The 26,538-nt window shown below is 39.3% G+C and overlaps 1 protein-coding gene across 1 annotated transcript in view; it reads right to left on the reverse strand.

The window, feature by feature from the left end:
• Positions 1–1,862: 1,862 nt before the first annotated feature.
• Positions 1,863–26,538, reverse strand: part of ANXA5 (annexin A5) — a 29,371-nt gene continuing 4,695 nt past the window's right edge. The window contains exons 3-13 of the mRNA XM_040626280.1: positions 20,402–20,486; positions 18,997–19,091; positions 17,546–17,659; positions 15,555–15,645; positions 13,020–13,099; positions 12,499–12,555; positions 6,536–6,629; positions 5,554–5,649; positions 3,925–3,983; positions 3,573–3,695; positions 1,863–2,399 (exon numbers count right to left, since the gene is read on the reverse strand). Coding sequence (XP_040482214.1) covers positions 2,337–2,399; positions 3,573–3,695; positions 3,925–3,983; positions 5,554–5,649; positions 6,536–6,629; positions 12,499–12,555; positions 13,020–13,099; positions 15,555–15,645; positions 17,546–17,659; positions 18,997–19,091; positions 20,402–20,486 — 957 coding nt within the window. The 3' untranslated portion in view covers positions 1,863–2,336. The remainder of the gene's footprint in view (positions 2,400–3,572; positions 3,696–3,924; positions 3,984–5,553; positions 5,650–6,535; positions 6,630–12,498; positions 12,556–13,019; positions 13,100–15,554; positions 15,646–17,545; positions 17,660–18,996; positions 19,092–20,401; positions 20,487–26,538) is intronic.

The following is a 26,538-nucleotide window of genomic DNA, read 5'->3' on the forward strand; positions in this document are numbered from 1 at the left end:
CCTTGAAGCTGCTGAGAGTCTGGATTCCAATCAGCCTGAATCCAGGTAATGACTGAGATCCCCCCACTCTAGGACACTAATAGGTCTTGGCACACCTTCAACTCCTGGGAGCCACGAAGAATGAAAGTAGGCTGCGGGGACAATCACAAGGGTTTGAGAGAGAACCCATGTTCACTGCAGCATTATTTACAAAGAGCCAAGACATGCAAGCAACCTAATTGTCCATCAGTGGACGAATGGATAAAGAAAATGTGATACATGACAGAATAGTATTTAGCCATAGAAGGAAGGAAATCTTGTCATTTGTGACAACATGGGTGAAACTTGACATTATGCTAAGTGAAATAAGTCAGAGAAAAGATACCCTATGATCTCATATGTGGAACCCAAAAAACATCGACAAACCAAAGTGATAGAAAAAGAGATCAGCTCTGTGGTCACCAGAGGTGGGGAATGGGGTAATGGATGAAAGTGGTCAAAAGGCACAAGCTTCCAGTTTTAAGATAAATAAGTACTGGGGATGTAATGTACAACACGATGACTATACTTCACACTGCTATGCGGTATATTCGAAAGATCCTAAGAGTTCTCATCAAGGAAAAAACTTTTTTTTTTAATTTATATGAGATAATGGGTGATAACTAAATGTATTACGGTAATCATTTTGCAATATATGTCAATTCATTGTGCTGTATACTTTAAAGTTACACAGTGATATGTGTCAATTACATCCTAATAAAACTGGAAAAAATATATAGGCAATTAATTTTCAACTTGGCTCTGCATCAGAATCAGCTATAGAGCTTTGCAAAAAAACAAACAAGAAAAATGTCATATGTACACACACACATAACTTTTAAGGCTCCATTCTGATTAGTTGCCAAGGTTGTGACAAGAACAATATTACTATTTAAAATTTTTCAAAGGGAGTAGTCCATTTATAAAAATGTCTTATTAAGAGCAACCACATGCCCTTAAAAAATGCATATTCAAGGGTGTCAGTGCAAAAGGAAATTGACACCAATTCAAAAAGCAGTTTGAAAGCAGAAAACTAAAAGGTAAACATTAAGAGAAACTGCTTCTTTGTAACAGATATTGCCTGCTTTTTTATCTCAAAGAAAGTAGCAGATGAAAATAGGAAAAACAAGTTGATAATAGGAAAGAGAAAAGTAGCATTTTGAATTTTTAGGTTGTTTTATTTTTTTTTAATTTTTAGGCTATTTTAGGATAGTTTTTCTACTGAGCAGCTAGCATCATAAGCATCACCTTAGCTGATGCCCAAATAAATATGCTACAAATAAACCAGAGGCCGCGTCACCGTCTCCCTCCTTCCACACTGCAGAGGAATGCAGGCGCGTTTCCAGTTTATCAAATTCAGTTGTTGGTTAACACCGGTGTCAATGACCAGCTTGAAAAAAGGTATCATTGTTAACAGTATTATGCTCAGTGAAATCAGTCAGACAGAGAAAGACAAGTACCATATGATTTCATTCGTACGTGGAATCCAAGAAATGAATGAATGAACAAACAGCATCTGACCTATAAATACCAAGATCGAACTGGTGGCTACCAGAGGAGAGAGGGGTGGAGAAGATGGGCAAACTGGGTGAGGGGAGTGGGAGACACAGACTCCCAGTTATGGAATCACTAAGACAGGAATAAAAGGCGGAGCGTAAGGACTATAGTCAGTGATGCTGGAACAGTGTTATATGGTGACAGATGGTGGCTACGCTTGTGGAGAGCACGGCATAGAGAAACTGAATCACTATATTGTACACCTGAAACTAAAGTAACCTTGTATCGACCATAGCCAAGCAAAAACAATTTTTAAAAATTTTTTCTGCACACACACCCACACATAATTCAGGGGGGAGGAAATGTTTATTTCTCATTAATCTTTTGAATGCAACCACCGTAATTCTTCAGGCTTAGTTTAGTAGCAGACTTGATTAATAACACTTCCAGGAGCTCATCATTTTAAGGCTAAGGTTCCGATTAAGGAAATACAGGTATCATTTTAATATAAATGAAGTTTTTTAAAAAGGCTAAAAGCAGTCTGATCTTTTAAAAGAAAATCTAAATGACCCAGACTTTAGACTTTAGTAACGTGAGTACGTTTCAGTACTACAACAGACAAACAGAAAGAGCTTTACTGAACATCAGCAAGAAGCACTACTATCTTTCCTCTGCGACATGTATATGTTTTGGTCATTAGCATGCTAGTATGAATAAGGCAATGCGTCAGGCACGGGCATACAAAAATGTGCAGCTAGATGCGAAGGAAGGTCGTGGTGGCGGTGGCAGGCATGGCCCAGGATCTTGCTCCAGCTGGTGCCTCAGTCGTCCTCTCCTCCACAGAGCAGCAAGAGGGCTTTCTTATAGTCCCCAGACGTATCACCCTGAAACCCGAATGTACTCCGTTAACCTCCATGAGTCACAGAAGCCGCAGAAAATAGAAAACTAAATGTCTGGCAACAAGTTTTATTCATGTGACTCTTCTCCCAAGTGGATAATCTCTGTGTATGTGACTTTCACATCAGGAATGTTATACAAGGAGTTTCCTACCAAGTAACATATGTTTAGCTTTCCAATTTTACCCCTTAAAAGCACAGCTCTGAGACAATGAAGTCTGTTCTTCCCTCTGGTGATGCAGAGAAGGAAGCTTTTACAATGACATTCGAATCAAGCTTTCTCAACCTTTAAGTTACTATCACATGCTATGTGTCTGGCTAAGGGAGGCAATCCTGGGACTGTGTGGCTGTGACGTTTCTGCTTCAAAGACAGAGGGACAGGATATGCTTTACCTCTGCTTATCTCACACACAGATATGTATGATAAATTAATGTTTCAAGCAAAGAGTGCACTCAAGAACTCTCTGGTCCCCTTCAACTCAGCCACACCACACACACAAAGTTCAAAGCCTGCTTAGCGGCATCGTGCTTTGCATATGGCCCACTTTCCCTTTCATCAAAAGAAAGAAAGAAAAAAGAAGGAGGGGAAGGGAGGGGAGGAGAGGAAAAGGAAGGGAATGGAGAGGGCAAGGGAAGGAAGAAGGAAAGAAAGAAAGTCAAAAGGCCTTAAGCCAAATGTAAATAGAGGCCATAGTCTCCCTTGCTTTTAAAAAGATAAAAATGATAGTAATACATAAACTCTTTACTTATTTCTGATATGACCAGGTTGGTTCTTTCCTGAACCATGAACTAATACCAGAGACAAGGTGATAACAGAAAACAAAGAAAGACTGAGGTGAAAGGAAGGAGGAACTAATGACAGCTGGAACTGATAAAAGAAAGAACAAACACATTATCTTCAGGGGCGGGCTGGGTTTGATGAGTCATCTGTCACCACTACTAAATAATGTTCCTAAGCTCACCAGAGCCCTTCTTTCACTTGGAAGCCATCATCTGTACTTCAGGAAACATTATAAGCCAAGCTTTATAAGTCATGGCTCTAATCACGCCACTAAAATTTGAAACTTTACACAACAAGTGGGTTCTCCCATCTGTGTCTTACAGGCTGTCTGTTGCTCTGCTCTGGATTTCTGAACATAATTTAAAGAAAGGTTCTACTACCTTGATCATGGAATAAAGAGAGGTGGCAAAATTCTTCCTGAACTCCTTCCTAATGTTAAACAAATCAATCTCGCTCCTGGACACCACAACTCTGATGAGGGTATGATCATCCGTCCCCGCTCCCTGTAGAAAGAAAAAGAGGGAGGCACATTGTTTCAAAATGTCAAACACAGCATCAAACCCCCAGAGCACGGATGAATAGATAAAGCAGAATAATTTGGTAGAATTGAATTGCATGTTTTGAGGAGAATAAAAAAAACCCAAAGTCTATCATTTAAATCATAATAATATACAGGGGAAGATAGCTAGAAAAATAAATTAATTAGATGGAAGATTCAAGGTATGCCCTTACCTTCATAGCATAGTAGAGGGTTTCTGCAAGGTAGGCGGGTATACTTCGAATAGATTTCACTAGGAAAATTAATAATATGATGGTCAGAGGCTACGCTGATAGGACAAGAATTAGTAATTAAAAATCAAGTCGCTTCATGCTTATTGTTCTACTTATTTACAAGCATAAAAGTAACCTCGGCTAAAAACCTGCTCATTTGCAGGCTGATCAGATCTCCTTATTCACCAAGTATTTTCTCAGAAACTGGGTTGGAATTTCCTTAAAGTTCCGAGTTCTGCAGAGAAAGGCGCATAGGACAGGGTGTGTGAGGTTTTCCACACCCCTCGGTTCTGAGCACCTTTCTGCTCTCACAGTTCGGGCAGCCTGGGCTGTTACAGCACAACCTTCTTCACCCTCTGGAGATGATACAAACATCCTGAAGTTTTCGATGCAACACATTCAAGCAAATAACACAAGGTACCGACTCCATCTAATCTCTGGCCAATCCTGGGCTCTGTAACCTTACCCTAGGTATTCTCTCCAGATTCTTTACTATCATGATTCACAGAGAGCAGCATGAAACTCACCCAATTCAGTAGAGACACCTGGATAAACTGATAACAGAAAAGAGTATCTCGCCCGAACGTGTATGGATCTATGCCGTGTTCGGGCTGCTCAGACCTCAGTCAGCTCAGCTCCAGAAACTACCCATATAAAAATTCCTTAATATACAGAAAGAACAATCCATGAATGGGGGGTGCGGAGTTATTCTCTCTCTTCCGGTGCTTAAACAAAACTCAAGCAGTAACTAAAAATGCCATTATTTTAAGTGTATTCTAATTATGAAGGGGCTGTCTGAAAGTTGTCTATTAAAGTTCATTAATTGTGGAGGTCAGATCAAAGGCTACTGTTAGTGCCAGTTCATGCACATCTTTAGCTTTTTCTCCAGAAGGCAGCACAAAAACTCAGAGCTCAATGCCAAATACTCAGAACAAACAGCAGACAAGATTCACTCCAATCCCATATGGAAGCTAGGGTCCCTGGGAACTCACAGACTAGATTCCCCCTGGATTTGGAGAGTATTTAATACCACCATAAACTGCACAACCTCAGTTCTCCGATTTTTCCAGATCATTCTGAATATTGAACTAAATTAAATTTCCAAAGTAATCTGAAAACGACCATCATCATATCTTCCATCGTACAAAAGACACTCTTTCTAAAAAAAAAAAAAAGATACTCTTTCTACCTCAGATGCCAATTTCTCAGTCTGTCTCAAAGCTGTGAGGGGTATTCAAAAGGATATTAAAATTCCACCCAGTATCAGAAATAGTATTTACAAGCTTCTGAGATAATACCCACATTTCAGATTCATAATAAAATAATATTTTAATACAGCTTCAAAATGATTTTTATAAACAGTTGTTTTAGTATTTCCATAGGATTGGATGAACTAACCAGCTAATCATGTATTTCCAACATCAAAACAGACTTTGAATCGGAAATTTGGGAGTTTGCATCACTCAAATATCGTAATAGGCTCTTCTTTTCATAAAGCAAGAAGCGGTTATTTTCAGATACAGCTTCAACTGAGTAAAATACTTTAGCTCTTCACACCATAAATATTACATACATTGTACAACTACCTACCCACTGCGAGGAGTAGTTGCTCCAAATTACCAGAAGTCTCTCGGTCAATGGTTTCCTCAATTTGAAATCCTGATATAGTCATGTATTTATCAAACACTATAAAAAAGGAAAATGATTTCTCAATCACGTAAGGATCATTCTGTACAAAAAGAAGGTATTTACTCTAACCAGGTTTTGTCCACTGACCACAAATCTCCCCTTTTGCCTTGCTGACAGAACCCGGACTTTGTTGCAGACCTTCAGTATACCAAGTCCTCAACAACGATTATCAATGTTCTTTGTTCACTGATTGCAGCCTCTACTACTAGTTATAACCAATGAGACCCAAAGGCAAATCTGCTGGAGAGGATTCTGGGAAATCTTTCCTTATCAAGAGTGATAACAGATATGATTACTTTATTCCTTTCTTTTCTTCTTGATGTTAATGTTGATAAGTTTGAGCTAACAGTAGCCATCCTGTAACAATCAGGTACAGAGCATGAGAAAGAAAACCCCAAAACGCCAAGGGCAGTGGAGCAGAAAAAAGAGAAAGAGCCCACCCAGGTCCTGCCTAAGGAGCTGAGGAATCCCACCTACAGAAAAGCCAGTTTTGAAAGCCCCATTAGGATAGGGTTTCCTGTCCCTTGAACTCATTTCCACCTGATACCCCAAGAACTGATGAATACCCGGAGATGAGACCACGGCACTACTATTTAGGAGGAAACACCTGAAGTGAGCCATAGCTCAGTGATAGTGTCTATGAGAGTAACAATCTAGCGGCCTAGCTCCCTCATCACCCTGATAGCCAAGGGGGGACTAAGGATCTCTGGTTCTGTAAAAACTACAATAGCAGCAAAGAGAATGATGAGATTTCTCAAGGTTACCAACAGGAGGAAATGCAAAAACCGACTCCCTCAGTAAGTGTCTGTTATTTGGCATACAGCCTCTTGTACTTGCACAATTAACCAAAGTACCTGTGTACATACACATTCTTTTCACTCACCTCTTCTCAAATGAGACACGCTTCGTGTCCCAAAGATGGTGATAAACTTTTCTTCATCTGTCCCCCATTTCAGTTCTCCAGCCTGAAACAAAGCCTGTGAAAATTGTAACCTCAATTAGTAAACCGTTTCTCCATCTCATTTCCAGGTTCCGACTGACACCGGTGTTTCACTCTCTGTACACTAATTTGCCTGATTCATCATCTTACACTTTTCAATTCTGTTCCCTAAACTCAGTGAGGTGACTTTGGAGCGACGCTGGAGCTTGCCGCCAAACTGTGCCACAGAAGATTAATGAGTCAAAGCAATAAATCACAGTAATGGGGCAAGATTAAATGTTCCCAAAATGTCTACAGTACTTCCAGGCTTTGGGGAGGCATGGTGTGGTTGGTGGAAATTTCTGATTGCCTCACTGTTGACTCATCCACTTATAGACTGGAAAAGAATTTAACTAGGAGCCAAACTACATTTTCTGTTTTGTTTACTCGGCAGCTGTTCAGCAACACATGATAAAAAATAAACACCATATTTTCTCTTTTCAACTGCAGTTTAATCAAAACTAGCTACAAAGAGTTTTCACATTTCTAAAAGATCACAACTAATTTTTAAAAGGTTGTGGGTATAGCACAATGCCTGGCATACAGTAGGCAACTAATATATACTTGCTGAAAAGTTTGAGTGTCCATATTTACTTTTTTTACATGGAAAATATATGCTTTTTAGAGTTCATATAATTGCTGAAAAAATAAAATTGTATACAAACACCAGCATTAAACCTGAGTCCACTTATTGAGATGTGGATAATTTATTAAAACCCAATGAATCAACCTTTAACATGTCCACGCTACCCATTTAAAGGTAAGTGCACCTATTAAACCAAGACAAATGCAACTTGCTGAGCCTGCTGGTGCCTTCATGCTCACAAGGGGCAAACCAAATAAGACAGAAGGTGATGTGATCACAGCACAGACTTGGATGTAGAAATGTCGATAATCGTGTGATTAAGAATGTAGATTTTAGTGATGTATATCTATTTTTTGTTGTTATTTCTGTTTTGAAAAATGTGTCACATCTTTACACTCAGTTTTGAAATTAATTTAACGATAAAAATAAATAATATCAATCCCAGTTATGTGAGCAAGTTCTTCAAAACTGAAAAGAGAGTTACAATGAAAGGCATGCAAGTATCTCAACTTTAGAATTATATCATGGTATATAGACCTGTCTTAAAATAACTTTTTAAATTTAATAACAAAAATAACACGTGTTCACTGAGATATTTTGTACAAGAGATAAAACATAAATAAGAAAAAAATTACCATGAATGCCAATATCCCAAAGATACTGGTTATTACCTTTGGTATGTTTTCTACACATAGATAAGATACACACACACACTAACACCTAAACGAGAGAGAGGGTGCATCCCCTACAAAACTGCAAGCACTGCTGAATCACTCCTTTCTTAACAACTACTCCATAATTCTAGAACTTTTCTCCAGTCAGTATAGCAGTTAAGCCTGTTATTGGAAATAATGCGTGAACCGGCTATTTTAAACTATACTCTCTTCATTTTCTTGACAGAATTATGTTTGAGATCAATATCTATTCTAAAACTATGAAGTAAATCATATGCAATAATGATAATCTTCATGCGGAACAATATTTAAAAGTTTTGTTTTGTCTCGTTTTAACGTAAGAGTGTCTTCTTCTAAATGAGGATGCCAAATACCCACAGAGCAGCTCTGGATGAGGGACCCTCACGCCTCCTCACCCTCCCCCCTTCCCTCAGAGGGGGCTTTACAGTTTAGCCTGGTTTGATAACCTCTGGTTCAGTGCAAAGTACAGAGGTTTTGGAGTCAAGAAGATCTGGGCCTGATCCTTATCTGTGAGATCTTGGATGAGTTACTTAATCTCTCTTTTCTTTTTTTAGATTTTATTTATTTATTTATTTGACAGAGAGAGACAGCCAGCGCGAGAGGGAACACAAGCAGGGGGAGTGGGAGAGGAAGAAGCAGGCTCCCAGCAGAGCAGGGAGCCCAACGTGGGGCTCGATCCCAGAACGCCAGGATCACGCCCTGAGCCAAACGCAGACACTTAACGACTGAGCCACCCAGGCGCCCCAGTTACTTAATCTCTTGAGTCTCACTGTCTTCACCTAGAGTAGGAATAACATTTCTACAGAGACTATGAAACTTATATGATGAATGCATCAAACAGTTGTCAGGTAATCAATAGCAGGTACTCAGTAAATATTGATTCTCTTCTCCTTCCCCTTTGTTCTCCCGTCCTTCCCCTACAAGTTCAGGTTTCTCTCCAAGATCAGGAAACGAGGATTTGGAGGGGGAGGTGGTAAAATCAGTTTAACACCTTAAAAATGTAAGAAAGTAAAAAAAAAAAAAAAAAAAAAAAAAAAAACTATAAATAAATAAATAAATATGTAAGACAGTAAAGTGGATTATTTACAAAATGTTGAATTCCCAGGTGAATGACTCACTGTGGCTTATCAAATCCCTGAAATAAAAGGAATCCTCTTAGTGCCAGGTATCAGTAGAGAAAAAAATTCAAAAGCTTATAAAAGGACCCTTTGTCTCAGTTTACTCTCAATTAAGAAATCTTAAATTCCCATTAGTGATTACAGTCCAGCGCCCTTGCTGCAAGAAAAATGGGTGTGTTCTTGTTCATAACACCAAAAGGAGAGTTATTTTTAACAAGCTGAATTCATTAATAATAATACATTTTTAAAAGATTTATTCATTTATTTAAGAGATAAAGAGAGAATGCACAGGCACATGAGGGTGGGGGTGGGGGGAAGGGCAGGCGGAGAGGGAGATGGATGGAGACAAGCAGACTCCCCACTGAACACGGAGCCCCAGGCCCTGAGGTGGCCCATCTCAGGACCCTGAGATCAAGACCTGAGCAGAAATCAAGAGTTGGACACCTAACCAACTGAGCCACCCAGGCGCCCCAATAATACACTTTAAAGAATTAAAGACAAGGGACACCTGGGTGGCTCAGGAGGTTAAGCATCTGCCTTAGGCTCAGGTCATCCCTCATCAGGCCCCTTGCTTGGCAGGGAGCCTGCTTCTCCCTCTGCCTGCTGTTCCTCCTGTTTCTGTTCTCTCTCTCTCTCTGACAAATAAACAAATAAAATCTTCAAAAAAAAAAAAAAAAAAAAGAATCAAAGACTAAGAGCCAGTGTAGCATGTTCTATGTGGTTCCTGATCTCTGAAAGGGTAAAGAAAACCTGAATTCTATTCTAGAGATATTTTAAAATAACTTCATAGGACAGTTTTCAGATGCATAAAGTTTCCCCTCCCGTGAATGGTCATATGCTCCCTACAGCAGGTAAGTGACACCTATACAACCCTGGTACTCAAAGTGTGGTCCCAGGACCCCAGAGGCATCACCTGAGAGCCTGTCAGAAATACAGAATCCCAGGCTCCACCCAGACCTACCGAGTCAGAATCTGCAGTTCAAGGAGATACCCGGGGGATTCACATGCACTTAAAAGTCCGAGAAGCACTGTTATACACTGAGTGCTCTGAGGAGAGAAATCAGTGAAAATGAGGAGAAAATGCACTGTTTCCACTCCCCAGCCTCACACAGCAGCAATGCGCTCATTGTATCACCAGTTGTGCTGGGAAATCAGCCCACTGCCCACTAATGTAGGCCTCACTGCAGTCATCTGAGACTACTAGAGGTGGCTTCTTCCACTGTGACCACCAAAAAGCATCCAAAACGCCTACTTTTGAGAGTCCAGAGTGTGAGAATCACAGTTTCCTACAAAGCCCACAAATAATTAATGCCTGGAAAGCAAGAAGGTCATCTCCAACAGTTGGAAGTATAGGTTGGAAGGGCAAATCTAGCACTTTCTTCTCAAGGAGAAAAATGTCTTCCTTCAAGAAGGTAGAGTTAAGCTGGATCTGTGCTTCCAATCTACATTTAATAAACCTTTTATATATAAAGGCAATGGGGGAGAAGAACTAGCAGGTAAGAACACAGACAGTTGTCTACCTGAAAGAGAAAAGGCTTGAGGGTTAGACAGGCCCAGGTACAAACCCTAGCTCCACTACCAGTCAGTGCGGACCATGGGTTGGATTCTCAAATCCCTGAGCCTCAGTTTCCTTAACTATAAAAGAGAAAGTATTCCCCTGTTCTTCAGAGTTATACACTAATCCATTCACCAGTTATACACGAGTACCTACTGTATGCAAGATCAGAGGATACAAACTGAATGGAGAGCTCACAGTGCCCTGGGCAGGCAGTCAAGTATATAGACAGCTTCAATGTAAGGCAGCTGGACTGCCCCTGTGAGGGGCACCTGACACCCGTGGGGCAGCCAGACAGTGCTACCTGCAAAGTCATTAACCTGAGGACTGACTCCTGAAGAGGAAGTAGTCGGTGAATGGGTGGAGGAAGGGGCAGGTGGAGATGGAGCAAGAGAGGCTGGAGGCATAAGAAAGCAAGGGACAGATAACAAGGAGGCTTATAAATCACATTTAGGGGCTTGAACTTTATTCTGAGATAATGGGGTCCACTGAAGTTTTAAGGTTTTATTTAGGGACAGGACACAAGAGGTTTGCATTTTATGGAGGATAGTGAGTGAGGGAAGCATCAAATACTGCGTAGACAGTCCTCAGTACATGTCTGTTCACTTTCTTTCTGTCTCCATTCTGAAACCATTATAAAATCTACCCACCCCAAAGAATACTAATCCCCTCTCTTTTCTATTAGCAAATTCAGATTACACATCCAATGGTTGTTTCTTAGAGAGCAGTCAATTGGAGGAGTGAATATGGCTCTTCCTTTTTCTATGGTGTATGACTAACAATCAGAATTATCTATTACTTGGGGTGCCCGGGTGGCTCAGTCAGTTAAGTCTGCCTTCAGCTCAGGTTGTGATCCTGGGGTCCTGGGATCCAGTCCTGCATCAGGCTCTCTGCTTCTCCCTCTGCTTCTGCCTACCTTTCTCTCTCTCTTTCTCTCATGAATAAATAAATAAAATCTGTTTTTAAATTATTAAAAAATAAAAAGAACTGTATATTACTTGAAACATGTGACCAGAGAGACAGGGCTTTGGTATGGGATTCTATGAACCCAAATAATTCCTTCATTACCAATTTCCAGCTTTGAAGCCTCATGTTTCAAATTTCCTAATATTTATTTCCCACATTTGACTACTTATGTTTTTAAGTTTTTTAAACATATTTTAATCCCAGTGTAGTTAACATACAGTGTTGTATTAATTGCAGGTGTACAATATAGTGATTCAACAATTCTACACATTAATCAGTGCTCATCATGGTAAGTGTGCTCTTTAATCCCCATCACCTATTTCACCCACTCCCCTGCCCACCTTCCCTCTGGTAACCATCAGTTTGTTCTCTACAGTTAACATTTGATTACTTATTAACCATAGTGAGACTATACCAGGATTTAAAAGCCACTTAAGTATAGAATTCCATCTGGGAGTCACTAAAAAGCAGCTGATAAGAGAACAATCCTATTTAGAATTCTATCAAAAGAAAGGTGGAGGAATTCCCAAATACTATAGTCACTTATAATCTACTATCTATTAAAACACCATTTATCACTAATACCTCATTCTTTTTTCTTTATCCTCTCCTGCCAACACACCTACTGCCTCACTGGCAGTGGAATCAATAGTATCTGTGTTTTTAGGCAAAAATTATCTATTTTGTGAATTTCCATAATCACCAAAAAAAAAAAATCTAGGTAAAATTCACTATTTATATGTAACTCGTTTTATTTCATTTCCCTTTTGGGACAAAATATTTAGTTGGCCAGATTAAAATGAGAAAAATATACTTACACGAGTCTTATGATTTGTAAAGGGCCCATAAATAAGATTATTTTTAGATGCTATCACAATACATGATTTTAGCACGGGTTTTTTTTTCATTCATATGTCACAGTAAAGTCACCACATATCACATCTCACCTGAGCGTCTTGTTCAACTTGTGCTTCATCAATTCTACCATCAGGGTCTCTATTAGCCTGTAAGAGATAACGTCACATTATTGAATTACATGAGCATTTTTATTCAAAAGGAAAATTGGTTCCACCTGACGGTTGTGCACATAAAGCTATTTCTCTTAGGAATAATATGATATTAAGATAGCAATTCTACAATATTTCACATCATCACATAGCACTGTCCAAAACCAATCTGACCCTCTTGATTTTAAATCCTATGAATGAAAGAGAATAGTGATATCTAAAAAAACAAAGAAAAAACAAACAAACAAACAAACAAACAAAAACCAAAAAAAACCCATAAGTTAGCTAGCTATTAAGAGTTTAGGTCAGATATTCTGAAACACAAACACAGGCAACATACAACCACAATGAAGCAAGTAAGAGAAATGATTAAAGAATTTTAAACGACCTTGGTTAACTAGATTCAGACCAGTCCAGCTTCAGATTTTTTAATCAAACTCTAAGTAGTCTCCACCCAATACCTGAAGGAGAACCACCAACATCCTCTGGTAGTACCCTGATGTATCCCCCACCACGTCATCTTCCAGGCTTGAGCCATATTCTGCAACAAAATAATTTCATACTTATTTATAGCTTCTTTCAACTCAAAAAAGATATCCTGCCCCATTAATCAAATAGAAGAGAAATAAAGGAAGAAATGTTTGATTAGTATAAATGTTCCCTACTCCATCTCTGTGTGCTCTAAAGACTAAAGGCAAATGCTTAAATGAGTGACTGGTAGAAAACAAATTAAAGTCTCCCAAACGCACTCAATTCAAGCCTAGGTCCAGACTCAGCCATTTAGAAACACTCTCAACCAATGCAGTTGTTAACTCTGTAGACGTGTGATGGTGCAGAAAAGCCTCTAACATACAAGTGATCATAATTTTAAACTCTGTAATGCTTTCTTTCAAATGTTTTACATGATTAGTTTCCAAAGGTCCTCTAAAATTTAGAGTTTTTCTTTCTTTAGGCATGGCCATTCTTTCCCCTAATAAGATGGGTTTTTTCCTCTGCAGCAAAGAAAGTTAACTCTGAGAAAGAGCAGTGATGTTTTAAAATATGCCCCTTCCCACCTCCATTTCCAGTTATTCCACGTAATGCCACAGGAAAGGGGAGAACTGGTATCTACGAAAGTCTACACGCCTTCTTCACTAACTCTCAAACAGCTGCTATTGAAGGCAGCTCTAACACATTTAAATATTTAATAATTATTTGAAAGCAGACAAACTTTAAAAGCCTGACACTTGTTTTAAAAAGTCTAGAAGAGCTCCGTCTTTATTTCGACCAGTTACCCAAATACAAAATGCTGAAGGAAACTTCTGTTCCTTTGTGTACTACAAAACCTACTATGATTAACGATCAAATCCTTTCAAATAGTTCCCCTCTCTCTGATCTATCCCCCTCACACCTCCCACCAACCTATGGCCACCTAGGTTGGGCCATAACTGCCTGGCTTGCCTCCCCACACATATAGTTATCTAATCAGCCTCTTGATTCAAATCTCCTTCCTCCTTCAACTGCTCCTTCAATACTCCATTGCCCATTCAGGAACTGAGACCACCTCTGAATCAGGTGCAAACCTCTCACCCAGTCACGTAAAACCATCGACAACACAGCCTGCATTTACTCCATTTATCTCCTAGACGAGACATACACATACCCTCCACATATACTTTCTCACTCCAGTCCCCATGACATTGCAGACAGGGACAAACACACCAAAAATGTTTTCTTCACCTACCCGAAACCTACCTGTCTTGAAACCTTGTCTGACTGCACCACAGAGCCTCTCCTAACATCAAAAGCCTTGTGACCTCTCTGCTCTAAATGAACCCTAACTATCCTTTAACAGCTGCAGTCAGTTCCTAAATCATGTCACCCCTAAAGAGACTGCAAGCTCTTTGAGGACGGGAGCTATGTTATGTGCACCTTTGGTGTCATTCGTGACAGCCAGTGCACCACCAGACACACGGCTAGTGCGGAGTACGTGACAGCACCCCATTTGTCATCCAGGCTCACTCACAAACGTCAACATGCTCAGAGACAGAGAGAGATCTTTGAATCTTATATCAAATAAAACCCCAAGGTGATCTTCTGCAGTTAAGTTACGTGTACCCCCTCTGCCTTAGTGGCTGGGACCTACCCAACCATAAAAGAGGAACTGGAAGGGAAGATCCAGCACTCCAGAAAGTTAATTACTTAAATTTCACACTGTTCTGACTTGCGGAGTTACAATGTCATTTCTGAGAAGAATAACCTAATGCCAAGACGGGGACCCATTTCCCAGCTGCAGGCGCTCAGCTTGTTGGTCCGCTGACTGAGCGGACAGTCTCGATAGTCTGCTCCTCCTCAGTCCGGTAGGGGAAAGAGGCTGGGACAGAAAATGTGATGAGGAAAGAACACGCTACCTTCAGTTTTTATTTCATTTTCTTGGTTCCATTCACAGAATATACTTCAGACTGACATAATAGATTTCTTTTCACAAAAAAAGTAAGGCACACCAAAGAGAAAAATTAAAATGCGGAGTATTCAAGCACTGCCATTAACTAAAACCACACACGTTTACTCAAACATTTTCATCAACCCTGGTTTGGACAAGGTTTCTTTTCCCAAATTCCAAAAGGGCCTTTTAGATAACTCTTAGCTTCTACTAACATGAAATTGATTTTTTTTTTTCCCCAGGAAGAAAAACCACCTACATCTTGAAGTTCATGGAAAAGAAAAACAACCTGTATGTCTCTACACTAGTTGCAAATTCTACTTAAAAGTAAATTCCCATCTTCATCGGAAGGAAGCTTCTCTTAAGTACCAAAATAGATATAGGTCTAGTAAAAAGCAGTCTTTTCCTTACTGAAGGAGAAAACGAGCTTGAATTGTTGCTTATTCATTCGCTCACCGTTCATTCAGCAATCACGTACGGCCTGCCTCCTGCGACTATGGAGAGCTGCACTCACTTTAGAAAAGTGAAAAAGTGACAGTGGAGAAGAAGGGGAAATAAAGTTGCAAACACTGACCTTCTTCATAAACTTGCTTTATGGCTCTCAGTTCTTCAGGTGTCCTTGAAGCAATAATTTCCGTCAGTACTTTTTCATCTGTCCCAGCTCCCTGTTTGGAAATTAATTTTTAATAGAGAACAGATGTCAATAAGATTAAAGAGTTATTTTCCTAGAATAGATATTACCCAAATTGCATAACTATACAAATATATAAATTATCCAACTTAATATTCACTTCTTTGATACAATTTCTATTAGTTACAGAATTTTAAAATTTCCAATTTTCTCTCCAAAGACAATTTTATTCTGTTTTGTCTAATGAAAAACGTGTATTGCATGTATGTGGTATATGACACATAATACATTATATAAATTTTTAATTTTATCAGTTTCGTTCTAAACAGTTTAAAAGTAAAACATGTTAACTGAAACATGAAATCAAAAAGACTGTAAGAGTGAAAGTGAAAACTTTACATAAATTTACATGGAGGAGCACTAAAACTTAAACAATCATATCTCAAAACATAAAGCCCCTGCCCTCAAAATAAGTTCTCTATGGAATTCCCAATTCTGTACCAAAGGAAATTATAAATGTAGCATTGCTTAGTTATTAGGAACTGGATCAGTACAAAGGAACTGAAACATGCTTTCTGGATTTTTGGAAAGTACAGTTGACCTTTGAACAAAATGGGAGTTAGGGGCAATGACCACCTCCCAAGTCGAAAATCTATATCTAATTTTTGACTCTCCAAAAACTTAACTACTAAAAGCCTACTACTGTTCACCAGAAGCCTTACTGACAACATAAACAGTCGATTAACACATATTGATATGTTATATGTATACATACTGTATCCTTACGATAAAGTAAGAAAGAGAAAAGAAACGTTATTCAGAAAATCGTAAGGAAGAGAAAATACAGTAACTATACTGTATCGTAAAATATCAGTATATGCACAGTTCAAACCTGTGTCGTTCAAAGGTTAACAGTAATTTTAGTTGGTTTTCTTTTTTCTGATGATAAAAGTCTATCTACACTGGTAAATTAGAAGATACAAGCAATGATAGAGCTGAACTTAATTTTTAAAAATAGCATATTTAAGCCTTATCCTCTTTATACCCGTGTTTCTTTTTCAAAAATCAAGTGCTGAAAAACCTATGTTTATGCTCTGGCAGAATTTCAATTACTATTGACATTTCAGAAGTGCTCCACAAAAACGCCCTTTTTCAATAACCTGAGATTTTGTTTATCCCAAAAGAAGCACTGTAGGAAAATGAAAAGAATAAGCACAGGAAGGCTCCTCACTTGATTGACCTCTCCTCCTCTCACTCCATAAGTAAGAATCCCTGTGCTATATTACCTCCTTGCTAAATTTCATTTTGCCCATTCAAAATCTACCACTGCTTGTCCTACTTCCTGTCCCGTACGTCTAAACAAATGTTTCAATGTAGTCATATTTATACACTATTACAAATACCAGTCAAGGGAATATACATTTAGTTATTTGGTACAACGAAATTATGATAAGATTATCAGCTACTATTTTAGTATTATATATACTATTTTAGTATTTAGAAGTACAGGAAAGAAGGAAAAGGTAATAAAAAATCTTTCCTATCTGAAAATTCTCTCTGTACCATTATTTTTTTAACCTAAAACGATTGATATTATTATTTCATAATCAGGCAACTTTCTATTTTAAGATAAAATACTTAACCTGCAACATTTTTTTAACACATCTCAAAATTAGAAAACAGGTATGAAGATAAAATATAAAGAGCTACAAAAAATATTAAAATTTTAAATAGCCACTATTACCGAGTTAACTAAACAAAAAGATTAAATGACACACTTGTAATTTTCTCCCTCCTTTTCTTCTTATTGCCTCCTACACAATTTTGTCCTCCAAGTGACCCTCACAGAAATAATTCAAAAAATTTTAAGTGTAATTACCAACACAAAATAACAGCATTCATGACAGGAATGTTCCTTTCACTAATTCTTTTACCTTAAGAGCATGCTTCAGTTCATAGGCATCGTAAATCCGAGAAGGTTTCATCAGAGCCACGATTAATTTTTCAAATTTTCCAGTCAGTTCTGATTTCAGGTCATCCAGAAGGTCCTAAATTACAGAAAATACAAATTTGTTAACCAGGCAGAAATTTGAAGGAGATTCTTCTTAAATATAAAGTATAGCCCTTTGCACTAATGAATTATTTATGTTGTCATCTCCAAGTAGAAAAAAGGCATGTGAGTTAAAATCCCAGTTTTAAATAATGTACTTTTGACATCTGACCTAAAGCTTAAGCTAAAACAAAGCCACTTATGTGTCAAGGTATTTGTTTTTAAGAAATATTTTTCTGAACTTCAACAGTTAAAAAATAAATAAAAGTAGGTTTTAGGTTTTTTGTTTTTTAAGATTTTATTTATTTATTTGACAGAGAGAGAGACAGCCAGCGCGAGAGGGAACACAAGCAGGGGGAGTGGGAGAGGAAGAAGCAGGCTCATAGCAGAGGAGCCTGATGTGGGGCTCGATCCCATAACGCCGGGATCATGCCCTGAGCCGAAGGCAGTCGCTTAACCGCTGTGCCACCCAGGCGCCCCAAGTTTTAGTTTAAAAATACTGTTCTGAGAAACATGTGTATCTTTAAAAACAATTTTCCAAAAATAAAATCATAAACGCATTTTTACAAATGACAAAATCTGGCCTAGCATACCTAAACAAAACAATTTTTCTCTCAATATCTATTAATATTCTAAACCATAATGAATTATGTTTATAATTATGCTCCTGACTACCGAGAGACAGCTGCTACTATGGAGAAATTGTGTATATAATTATGAAAAGAAAAGCAGTATTCCTTATCCATTTCAGTTTCAGCACATAGGAAAACAGAAATTATGTTCAGAATACTCCTTTTGTTTGCTTTGCATTTGTTTCTTAAACGATGAATACAAATTTTCAAAATAACAAAATTATGTTTGTTTTCATATACACAGCAGCAATTCATTTACGTAACAAATCTAATTTTTACTTTGAACTGTTAATCAAATAAGAGTATTTAAATCAATGAACTAAAATCTCGTTTATTAAAATACCACTCCACAAGGAACCAAGACTGTGACTATGTCACAATAAAATAGACTATCATACAGGTTCGCATCTAGAAAATAACTAACAACCCTGAGCAGGAAGCAGGCAAGGAGAGAGGCAGCTATCACCATGGGACCTTTTGGCACTTCTGTACCATCAAGCAAGGAAAACCAATTATGGGGATAAGTTGGGTGAGCACTATAAACCAACAGCTGATAATTAAGAAACTTAAAAAGAAAAAAGGAATGGTAAAGTCAGAATAATGGAATAAATAATGTTTACAAAGGAATATTCATAGAGTTCAACCTAGATTTAAACCATATCGGGGCTCTCACATTCTAATTTAGGATGAAGTGCAGTCTTACCCTGCCAAATAGAGTTTTAAAAGCCACGGCGATCTCCTGGCGCTGAGCATTACTTCGGGATGTCAACAGAGTCAAGATGCTCTCCTCATCAGTGCCTGCAATTTATGTTCGAAGAATTACATCTTGGCTCCCACATGCCCACTGTCTCAATAACCTTTGGGACCAGCTCCCCAGTCACTTCGATTCCTTACCTCATAAAATGGGCTTCATTAAATCATTTATTAAACCATAAAATGTACAACATAAAACATGTTATACTTTCAATATAAACTATCCCCTATTTCTGATGTATTGTGAAGTAGGTAGAAAAATAATCCTGATTTTTTAAAAATCTAATGCCCCTAGTTTTTCTTGCAACAGACAGATAGTTACTCAGACAATGGATATTCACAAGACATACATCGAGTGTTATAGGAGACTAAGAGAGGAGAAAGATACAAACCCTGGTTTCAAGTTGCAATTTAGGGTAAAAAATACAAAACCACACAAACTTGAGCTAAGGCAGAATGTTAGAAGTGCCTCAGGAGAGGTCAGGGTGTTGAATGGGGGTTTCAGAGGACGTTCTCTTAGCTGATAAGTGGAAGGAGTTTTGGGAAAAGCTTCATGGAGAAGGTGACAGCCAAAAGACTCATGAAGGATGGAAGGGTTTTATCAGGCAACGGTACAGGGAAGGAGGACAGGCTTTTAAAATGAGGGGAAAGCTCAGCAGTAGGAAAATACAGGGTTTTCACGAAGAGTAGATAAGCCAGCATGGTTGCGTCAGAGAACACTCGGTCACGTGAGCTGAGTCCAACAGTGTGGGCCGCGATACAAAGTGCATGGCCAGAAAGCTAACGCTAACCCTGCTGCAACAGGAAATCTCACAAGATGTCAGAATGGAAAGAAGGGGTCAGGGCCAAGTTTGAAGAAGGTGGATCCCCACGCATGGACACTAGCACAGAAGGAGCCTGAGGACAGAGGATCGGCTGTGCGTAGAAATCCTCAAGATGAGAGGTTTATACATGGCTAGAAAGGAGACTGGGGAATGAGAAGAGAGTTGAACGCAAAAGACTGGCAGAACTAGACAGCTGATGAGGCAAAGAGGACAAAGACCTGCTGAGCTGATCACTCCACTCCCAGGAATGTCTGCTTATCTACCCGGTCAGCTAACTCCCAGGTAAAGCTGAAAAGCTAAAGAACAAAGAGGCCGAATTTAACTTCCTGTTCAGTTTGAGAGATTCAATATTAGGGATCACACTATTTTGTTACCTTCATGTATCCTCTCTCTATATACATTTCAGATTAAAATATTCTAAAATTAATCTTACTGTAAATCAGCGACCTTTTGTTTGGAAAAATAAATGTCATGGTTTTTTGGGTTTTGTTGTTGTTGTTTTTTTAAGAACCAAAGGAAGGTTGAATTTACCCAGGCCTTTCATGGCCTTCCGAAGAGCTTCTGCATCAGCCCGCTCATCAAATCCAGGGAAGGCAGACACGGTGCCTTTAAGAACCTGAGACAGGAAACACAGTGATATTATTCATGGCATGACCAATACGACAAAGCAAAGAACAACAAAGCAAGCCATTGCTCTATATCATGTTCAGTCTTTAAATAAACTTACCATTTGATAATCCCATTTGAAATGGGAAGAGGACCACTTACAGTTTGGATTAACAGAACCATTTCAGTGCCTGAGCTATCCAGGTCCATCTGCAATACCATTAAAGGGAAGGTCTGGCTCCCAAGGCCTTCTTCCCTAGGGCATCGTCCCCAGTGTCCATGCCCCGGTGACACCCCCAGATTCACAGAGGGCACTTCCTTGCAGGATTCCTTCCATTCAAGTCTCTTGCCACTTTGATCGAGAAGCACGCTGAGTTGCATTGAAACTGGATGCCCTGCCCTTGGTACTCAACTCCAAGCGATATCCTCACTACATAACTTTTCATCTAGTCCTGTTTCTTTATATTTACTTAGGGATTTTAAGAACCTGGTAAAGCCTGAAAAGATATTTGGTAATTCATATGCCAAATCTTTGAATTTGGAACTTTATAAAAATATATTTGGAAGACATTCTTCATAAGGTTTCCTGTTATTCTTATTTTATCATACATGTAGTGCTTTTAATCATGAAAACAGTTTAAGGCTTCCCCCTCAAAATCTATAACATCATTAGTTCTTTAGAATCAGCGGGCTACATGAATACTGAGTTCTAAATTTTTATCTTATAATAAAAAGAGGATCCCAGCATTAATTTTTACTAATACTTTTGAAGTCCTTCAAAACTTCCACTAAGGCTCTATATAAAACTGAATGGGGCACCTGGGTGACTCAGTCAGTTGAGCGTCTGACTCTCGGTTTTGGCTCAGATCATGATCTCAGGGTCATGAGATGGAGCCCTAGCCCTAAGGCAGGCTCCACACTCAGCGAGGAGTCTGCTTGAGATTCTCTCTCCCCCTCTCACTCTGCTCCTCCCCCTGCCACATGCACACACACGCACTCTCTCTCACTAAAATAAACAAATAAATCTTTTTTAAAAAAATAAAACTGAGGAAAAAACAGCTATAGGGAGGAAGGGCTGAGAATATTTGTCTGGTTTATAATCATGTGTGTTTTATTATGAAGGCATGGAAGCACAGTCACCTACAAGGAAAAAATTTCTGGCAATTTCATATGGCTCAACATAATTAAAAGAAGCAGTAAGTTGAGAGAAAAACTGATAATTTGACAAAACAGTCCTCTAAAACTGACATGGATTGGGAAAGTCATATCTCTCAGGTCAAACTGTAGTTTCCCTGTGTTTAGTGGGGCCACTTCAAATTGATTATGAAGACACCATCAATATGTCATCATAAAAAATAAATACCACAGGTTCTCTCAGTGTGAGAACTTAGGACTGACACGACAGATAACTTAGCTCCCCTGTCTGTTTATTCATTCACTAAATAACCATTTTTTTGAATGCTTTCCACATGCCAAGTATTGTACTAATCACTAGGAAAAAGTGATGATCTCTAAAAGTCAAGAGAACATGACAGGCACGTCAATAATCAAGTGCAGTAGGGCATAGACACGCAGGTTTCATCAGGGCACATTATACACATAAAGGAGGGGCTGAGCTGGGAAGAGTGGAAAGAAAAGATATCAGAAAAACTTCCCCAAAAATGTCTTGAAAGTTGCCTGTGATTTTCCAAGGCAGGTTCAGGAAAGTAGAGAAGTACAGGAAGGTATAATCCTGCATGCATAAAAACATGAAAGAATGAAAACATCTGGTGCTTTGTACAAAGGATTAAGAGTTTGAACAGACTGTAACAAACAGCAAGTATGCACAGAAAAGCAAACAGTGGTCATGGTGGGATGTGAGGAGGAGCTGGACAGCCATGCTAAGAAGTGCCGACTTCATCCTGTAGGCAAGGGGAAGTCACTAGAGGACGTTTCAGTAGCGAAGAACGATGTTGACTGTGCAATATTACTGGGGCAGCAGCGGAGACAATGGAATGGGCAAGAGTGGAGACAGGAAGATTTGTAAAAACAAGTAACACAGGAAGAAGACAGGACCTGATCGAAGTCAGGAGCAGTAGAAATGGAAAGGAAAAAACAGAGAAGAACAGAACCAAGGCAGAAGGGAACCAATTAGGGTGATTCTTTTTTCAAATGGGGAATAGGATGACTGGTCTTACGTTTCTCCCCAGCAGGCATACTGGAAGAGAAGCAGGCTTTGTTAGTTACCAGAGCACATAGGTGATAACTGGAGCGATGTGAGGACTTTATCACAAAAGGCAATGTTAGCAGGGTGGCCAGGAGAGCCAGCAGAGAAGGGAAGGTCCCCTCCAATCAGAACGGCAGCTAAAGGGCGCCAGGGTGGCTCAGTCCATTAAGCGTTCAAATCTTGATCTCAGCTCAGGTCTTGATCTCAGGGTCATAAGTTCAAGCCCCTGTGTTGGGCCCCTAAGATTTGCTCAGTGTGGCAATGAGCCAAGCATGGTGTTCAGAACTTCACACGGATCATTTCATTCTATAGACAGAGAAGCACACTGGCTGAGTTAGGTTTGGAGAATCACCCAAGGGACCATCAAGCAAGTAGCAGAGCCAGCACCTGAAGACAGGCCAGGGGACTGCAGGCTACTAATCACCTCCCAAAAAGAAAGTCTCTGAAAAGGGTGATGGCATGGAGAAGCCAAAGGGGGGAAATGCTCCAGGAAGAAAGAAAAGGCAGTGTCCAATATCACAGAGAAGTCAAACAGGAGGTGAGAGTGAAAGGGTCCACTGGACTTGGTAAGGAGGAGGTCTTTGATGGTGGTAAAAGCCTGACTGGAGAACACCGAAAAAGTGAATTGTGAGGCAAAGCATCTCCATGAACTCCAATTTTACAAATGATGGGGTTTTTTTTAAACATGCTATTAAAAACTCACTTTAAAAAAAAATACCTTATCCAGTTTATAGGCTATGGAGTTGCTAGTAGATCAAGAGGTTAAGAACAGAGGAGACAAAACAGATTTGCCTTAAAAAGACATCTGACCACTGAGACTGAAGGAAATGAGGTGAAACATGGAAGGAAGAGGAGTATCCTCAGAATCTCAGTAACGAACTATGAAGAAGAAGAAAAGTAACTTCTGATTGTATTTCTGAGAGCTATCTAGAAATTGGGAAACACGTGCTACATTCCACACGATCCGAGTCACTGTCAAAGTTAGCCAAAGCCACGTAGTGGTAGTAAGGGACCAGAAGTGAATCACAGACATGAGTCACAAGGGCAGAAACCTTGTTTGGACATCCTGTCTAAACCCTATCCCGGCCCACACAAAACTGTCTTCACTGGGCAAATGTGACTCTCCATGACTCACACAAGAGGGCTTCTCCTTTTTCCTGCAGTACCCACTAGCCTCAAGTTAAACATTTATACCTTACCCAGGTTAATTCCAACTGTGAGCAGGTACTGCTCCCTTCACCCAGTTCATCCTCAGTTACCACCAAGGCCTTCTCAAGGGCACTATTATATATTCTCAGACCATACATGGCCAAAACATATAATTCACTCTTTTAACTCTCACCTTCAAAATTATCCACCCTTCTAGCTCTATAATTTTGTTGGCTTTTTTTGTTCATTTATTCTAAATGAGAGAGTTCTTTACTGTCAAAGACTAGGTATGGCAAAATAAAATGAATACAATTAAACCAAAAAATAAGTGAAGGGTTGCTTTTCTAGACGGAATTTAAAGAAATAGGAAAACAACAACAGAAACAACAACTTCAGATTTAAAGATGAGAAAACATTCACCTGTCTGGAGCCTTTTAAACTGAAGCTTTCCTGAAAGCACAGAAGAGAACTAAACCCTTTTTAAATCCGTCTTCCAGTTTAACAAAATCAATACTTAATCAAACACCGGCCAGCGTTCCACATAATGCTAATTAGGAAGCCAGAAACCTTGAGGCAAACCACTACAGCTGAGCAACTGCTAAGTAGCCACACGGTGATTTTTAAGTATGGTTCTTCTGAGGCCCAGGTTTCACAAAAATCCTCTGGAGGCCACCCAGAAAGGTGGGGAACGGGGAAGTCCAATGACAGAACTCTGCCTTCACTCCCCAGTCACAGCAGGTCAGGTCTTATCTGATGTACACAGTACAGGCCTGTTAATATTTCCTGTGATTATGGGTCCCACTGATGAGCAAAGAAAAATAAATAAATAAAAGATCACTGTACCAAGAAAAATGAGCAAGGAAAGAAGGAAAAACCAGCATGACGTGATTATGATCGAAGTTGCAAGGTAAAAAAATAAATCAGAAAAAAAAAAAAAACCTAGAATCTCCAAGAGGACTGAAGGGTACAAACACAAACAATAGGGGGTCAGAAAAAATCCTCAAGCCCTAATTCTTACCCTTGCTCCAAACCTATCAAAAAAGGTGAAAGTCAAGTTCAAAGCCTTAAATTCAAATTGACTTTTGACAATTATCTTGACCCCTTTCTTAAAATCAAGTGTAAGGAGAAAAAGTATCACCGTAAATAATTTAAGTTATATGCACAAAGGTAGAAAAGAAGTTTCGATAACAAAATAAAGGTTTTGTCAATATGATCTAGGTTTTTGTTGTGTCTTTAATGCTCCCATGACTATGACTCCCTGCCAGTCTAAGAATGCCTTCCCTTGGCAAATACCAAAAAATGGAAAGTTGAACTGTCCATGAATAATGGTGATGCCTTGGGTTAAAGTGGGGAAATGCATTAGCCTCCAGTGAGTATACATTTGAGGTGGGGCATTGGGTATACATTTGAGGTGGGGCATTGGGGGGGGAAAAGCTGTATCACTAACCAATTCATTCACTAATGCTTCAGGAAACAAACTTATCGATTTCTCATAGTACAGAAGAGTGTGCACAGATTCACAACTTTACTTCCTTTTGTATCTAAACAAGGGGCAGAAATCTAATAAACATGGTTGGTCCTACACAAAAGTAGGAAATATCAGCCTCAAATCATGTTTAGTTGCAGGAAGAGAAATAATATATAAATAAATGAGCTACAGAGATGACAGAGGATTTAAAGACCACATATACCCCACTGCTTCCTAGAAAACACCTCCGAAGTGTTTCAGAAGGAACTCAAATTCAACAAACCCACCACGACCTCTATCTTTTCCCTCCACCTCAAACCTGTATTCCTTTCTCAAAGAAAAATACAAATCAACCACTCAGGCAAGCAAGCCGTTCATTCTGACCCTGACCAGACCCTTCACCATCACAGACCACCCCACTCATGCATCCCATCTGCCTACTCCTCTGACAGTCCCCTCCTATCTAAAGTCCCAGCCACTGCCTCGTTTGTCTTAAATACTTCACTGGGGTCATAGCAGCAGATTCCTAAGTGGTCTTCCAATATCCAGCTTCTCTCTCCTTCCCTCCCACCCTCCTGCACCACCATGCGGTCTCTGCAGCCCTCAGAAATGCAACATCACACTGGCACCAGGGTGATCTTGGTTAATGCCAATCTAACCATAGCACATCCCAACTTAAAGTTCTTTGATAGCTCTCCTTACCTACAAAATGGTTCATATTCTTTAGCTCTTTCTGGCATCCCTTTCCAAGCAGGGCTCCATCTCCCCACCTGACCGCATCTTCACTCCAGCAATACCATACTGCCTACAGCTCCAGGCCAGGCCAAACTCCTTTATACCTCTGAGCATTCACTCTTGCTGGTGTTGCCTCTACATATAATGCCTTTCCTCCTTGTCCCATCTGACCACTGCCAGGTAAGTGACCTCAATTTTCTCTTCTGTGAAATTGAAATAGTAATACTTATTTCCAAAACTGTATTGTGAGTACTAACTAATGCATAGAACAGACTTAGCAATGCGTCTGTTATACCAATAAATTTTTGTCCCATTTCCTTTTTCATTTCCCATGTCTAACAATACCTGGTGCATAATGGGAACTCAAAAGCTTCATATATTCATGAATGCATGCAGGAATGGGAAGTAAAGAGAACAGTTAGGAACAGCTGTCCAAAGAAATGATACCAACCGGAATATGCATTCATTCCAGTAAATTAATTGCATACAGGTTTACATATTATA

Source organism: Ursus maritimus, unplaced genomic scaffold, assembly GCF_017311325.1.
Source record: "Ursus maritimus isolate PB19 unplaced genomic scaffold, ASM1731132v1 scaffold_11, whole genome shotgun sequence".
NCBI classification, from domain to species: Eukaryota; Metazoa; Chordata; class Mammalia; order Carnivora; family Ursidae; genus Ursus; species Ursus maritimus.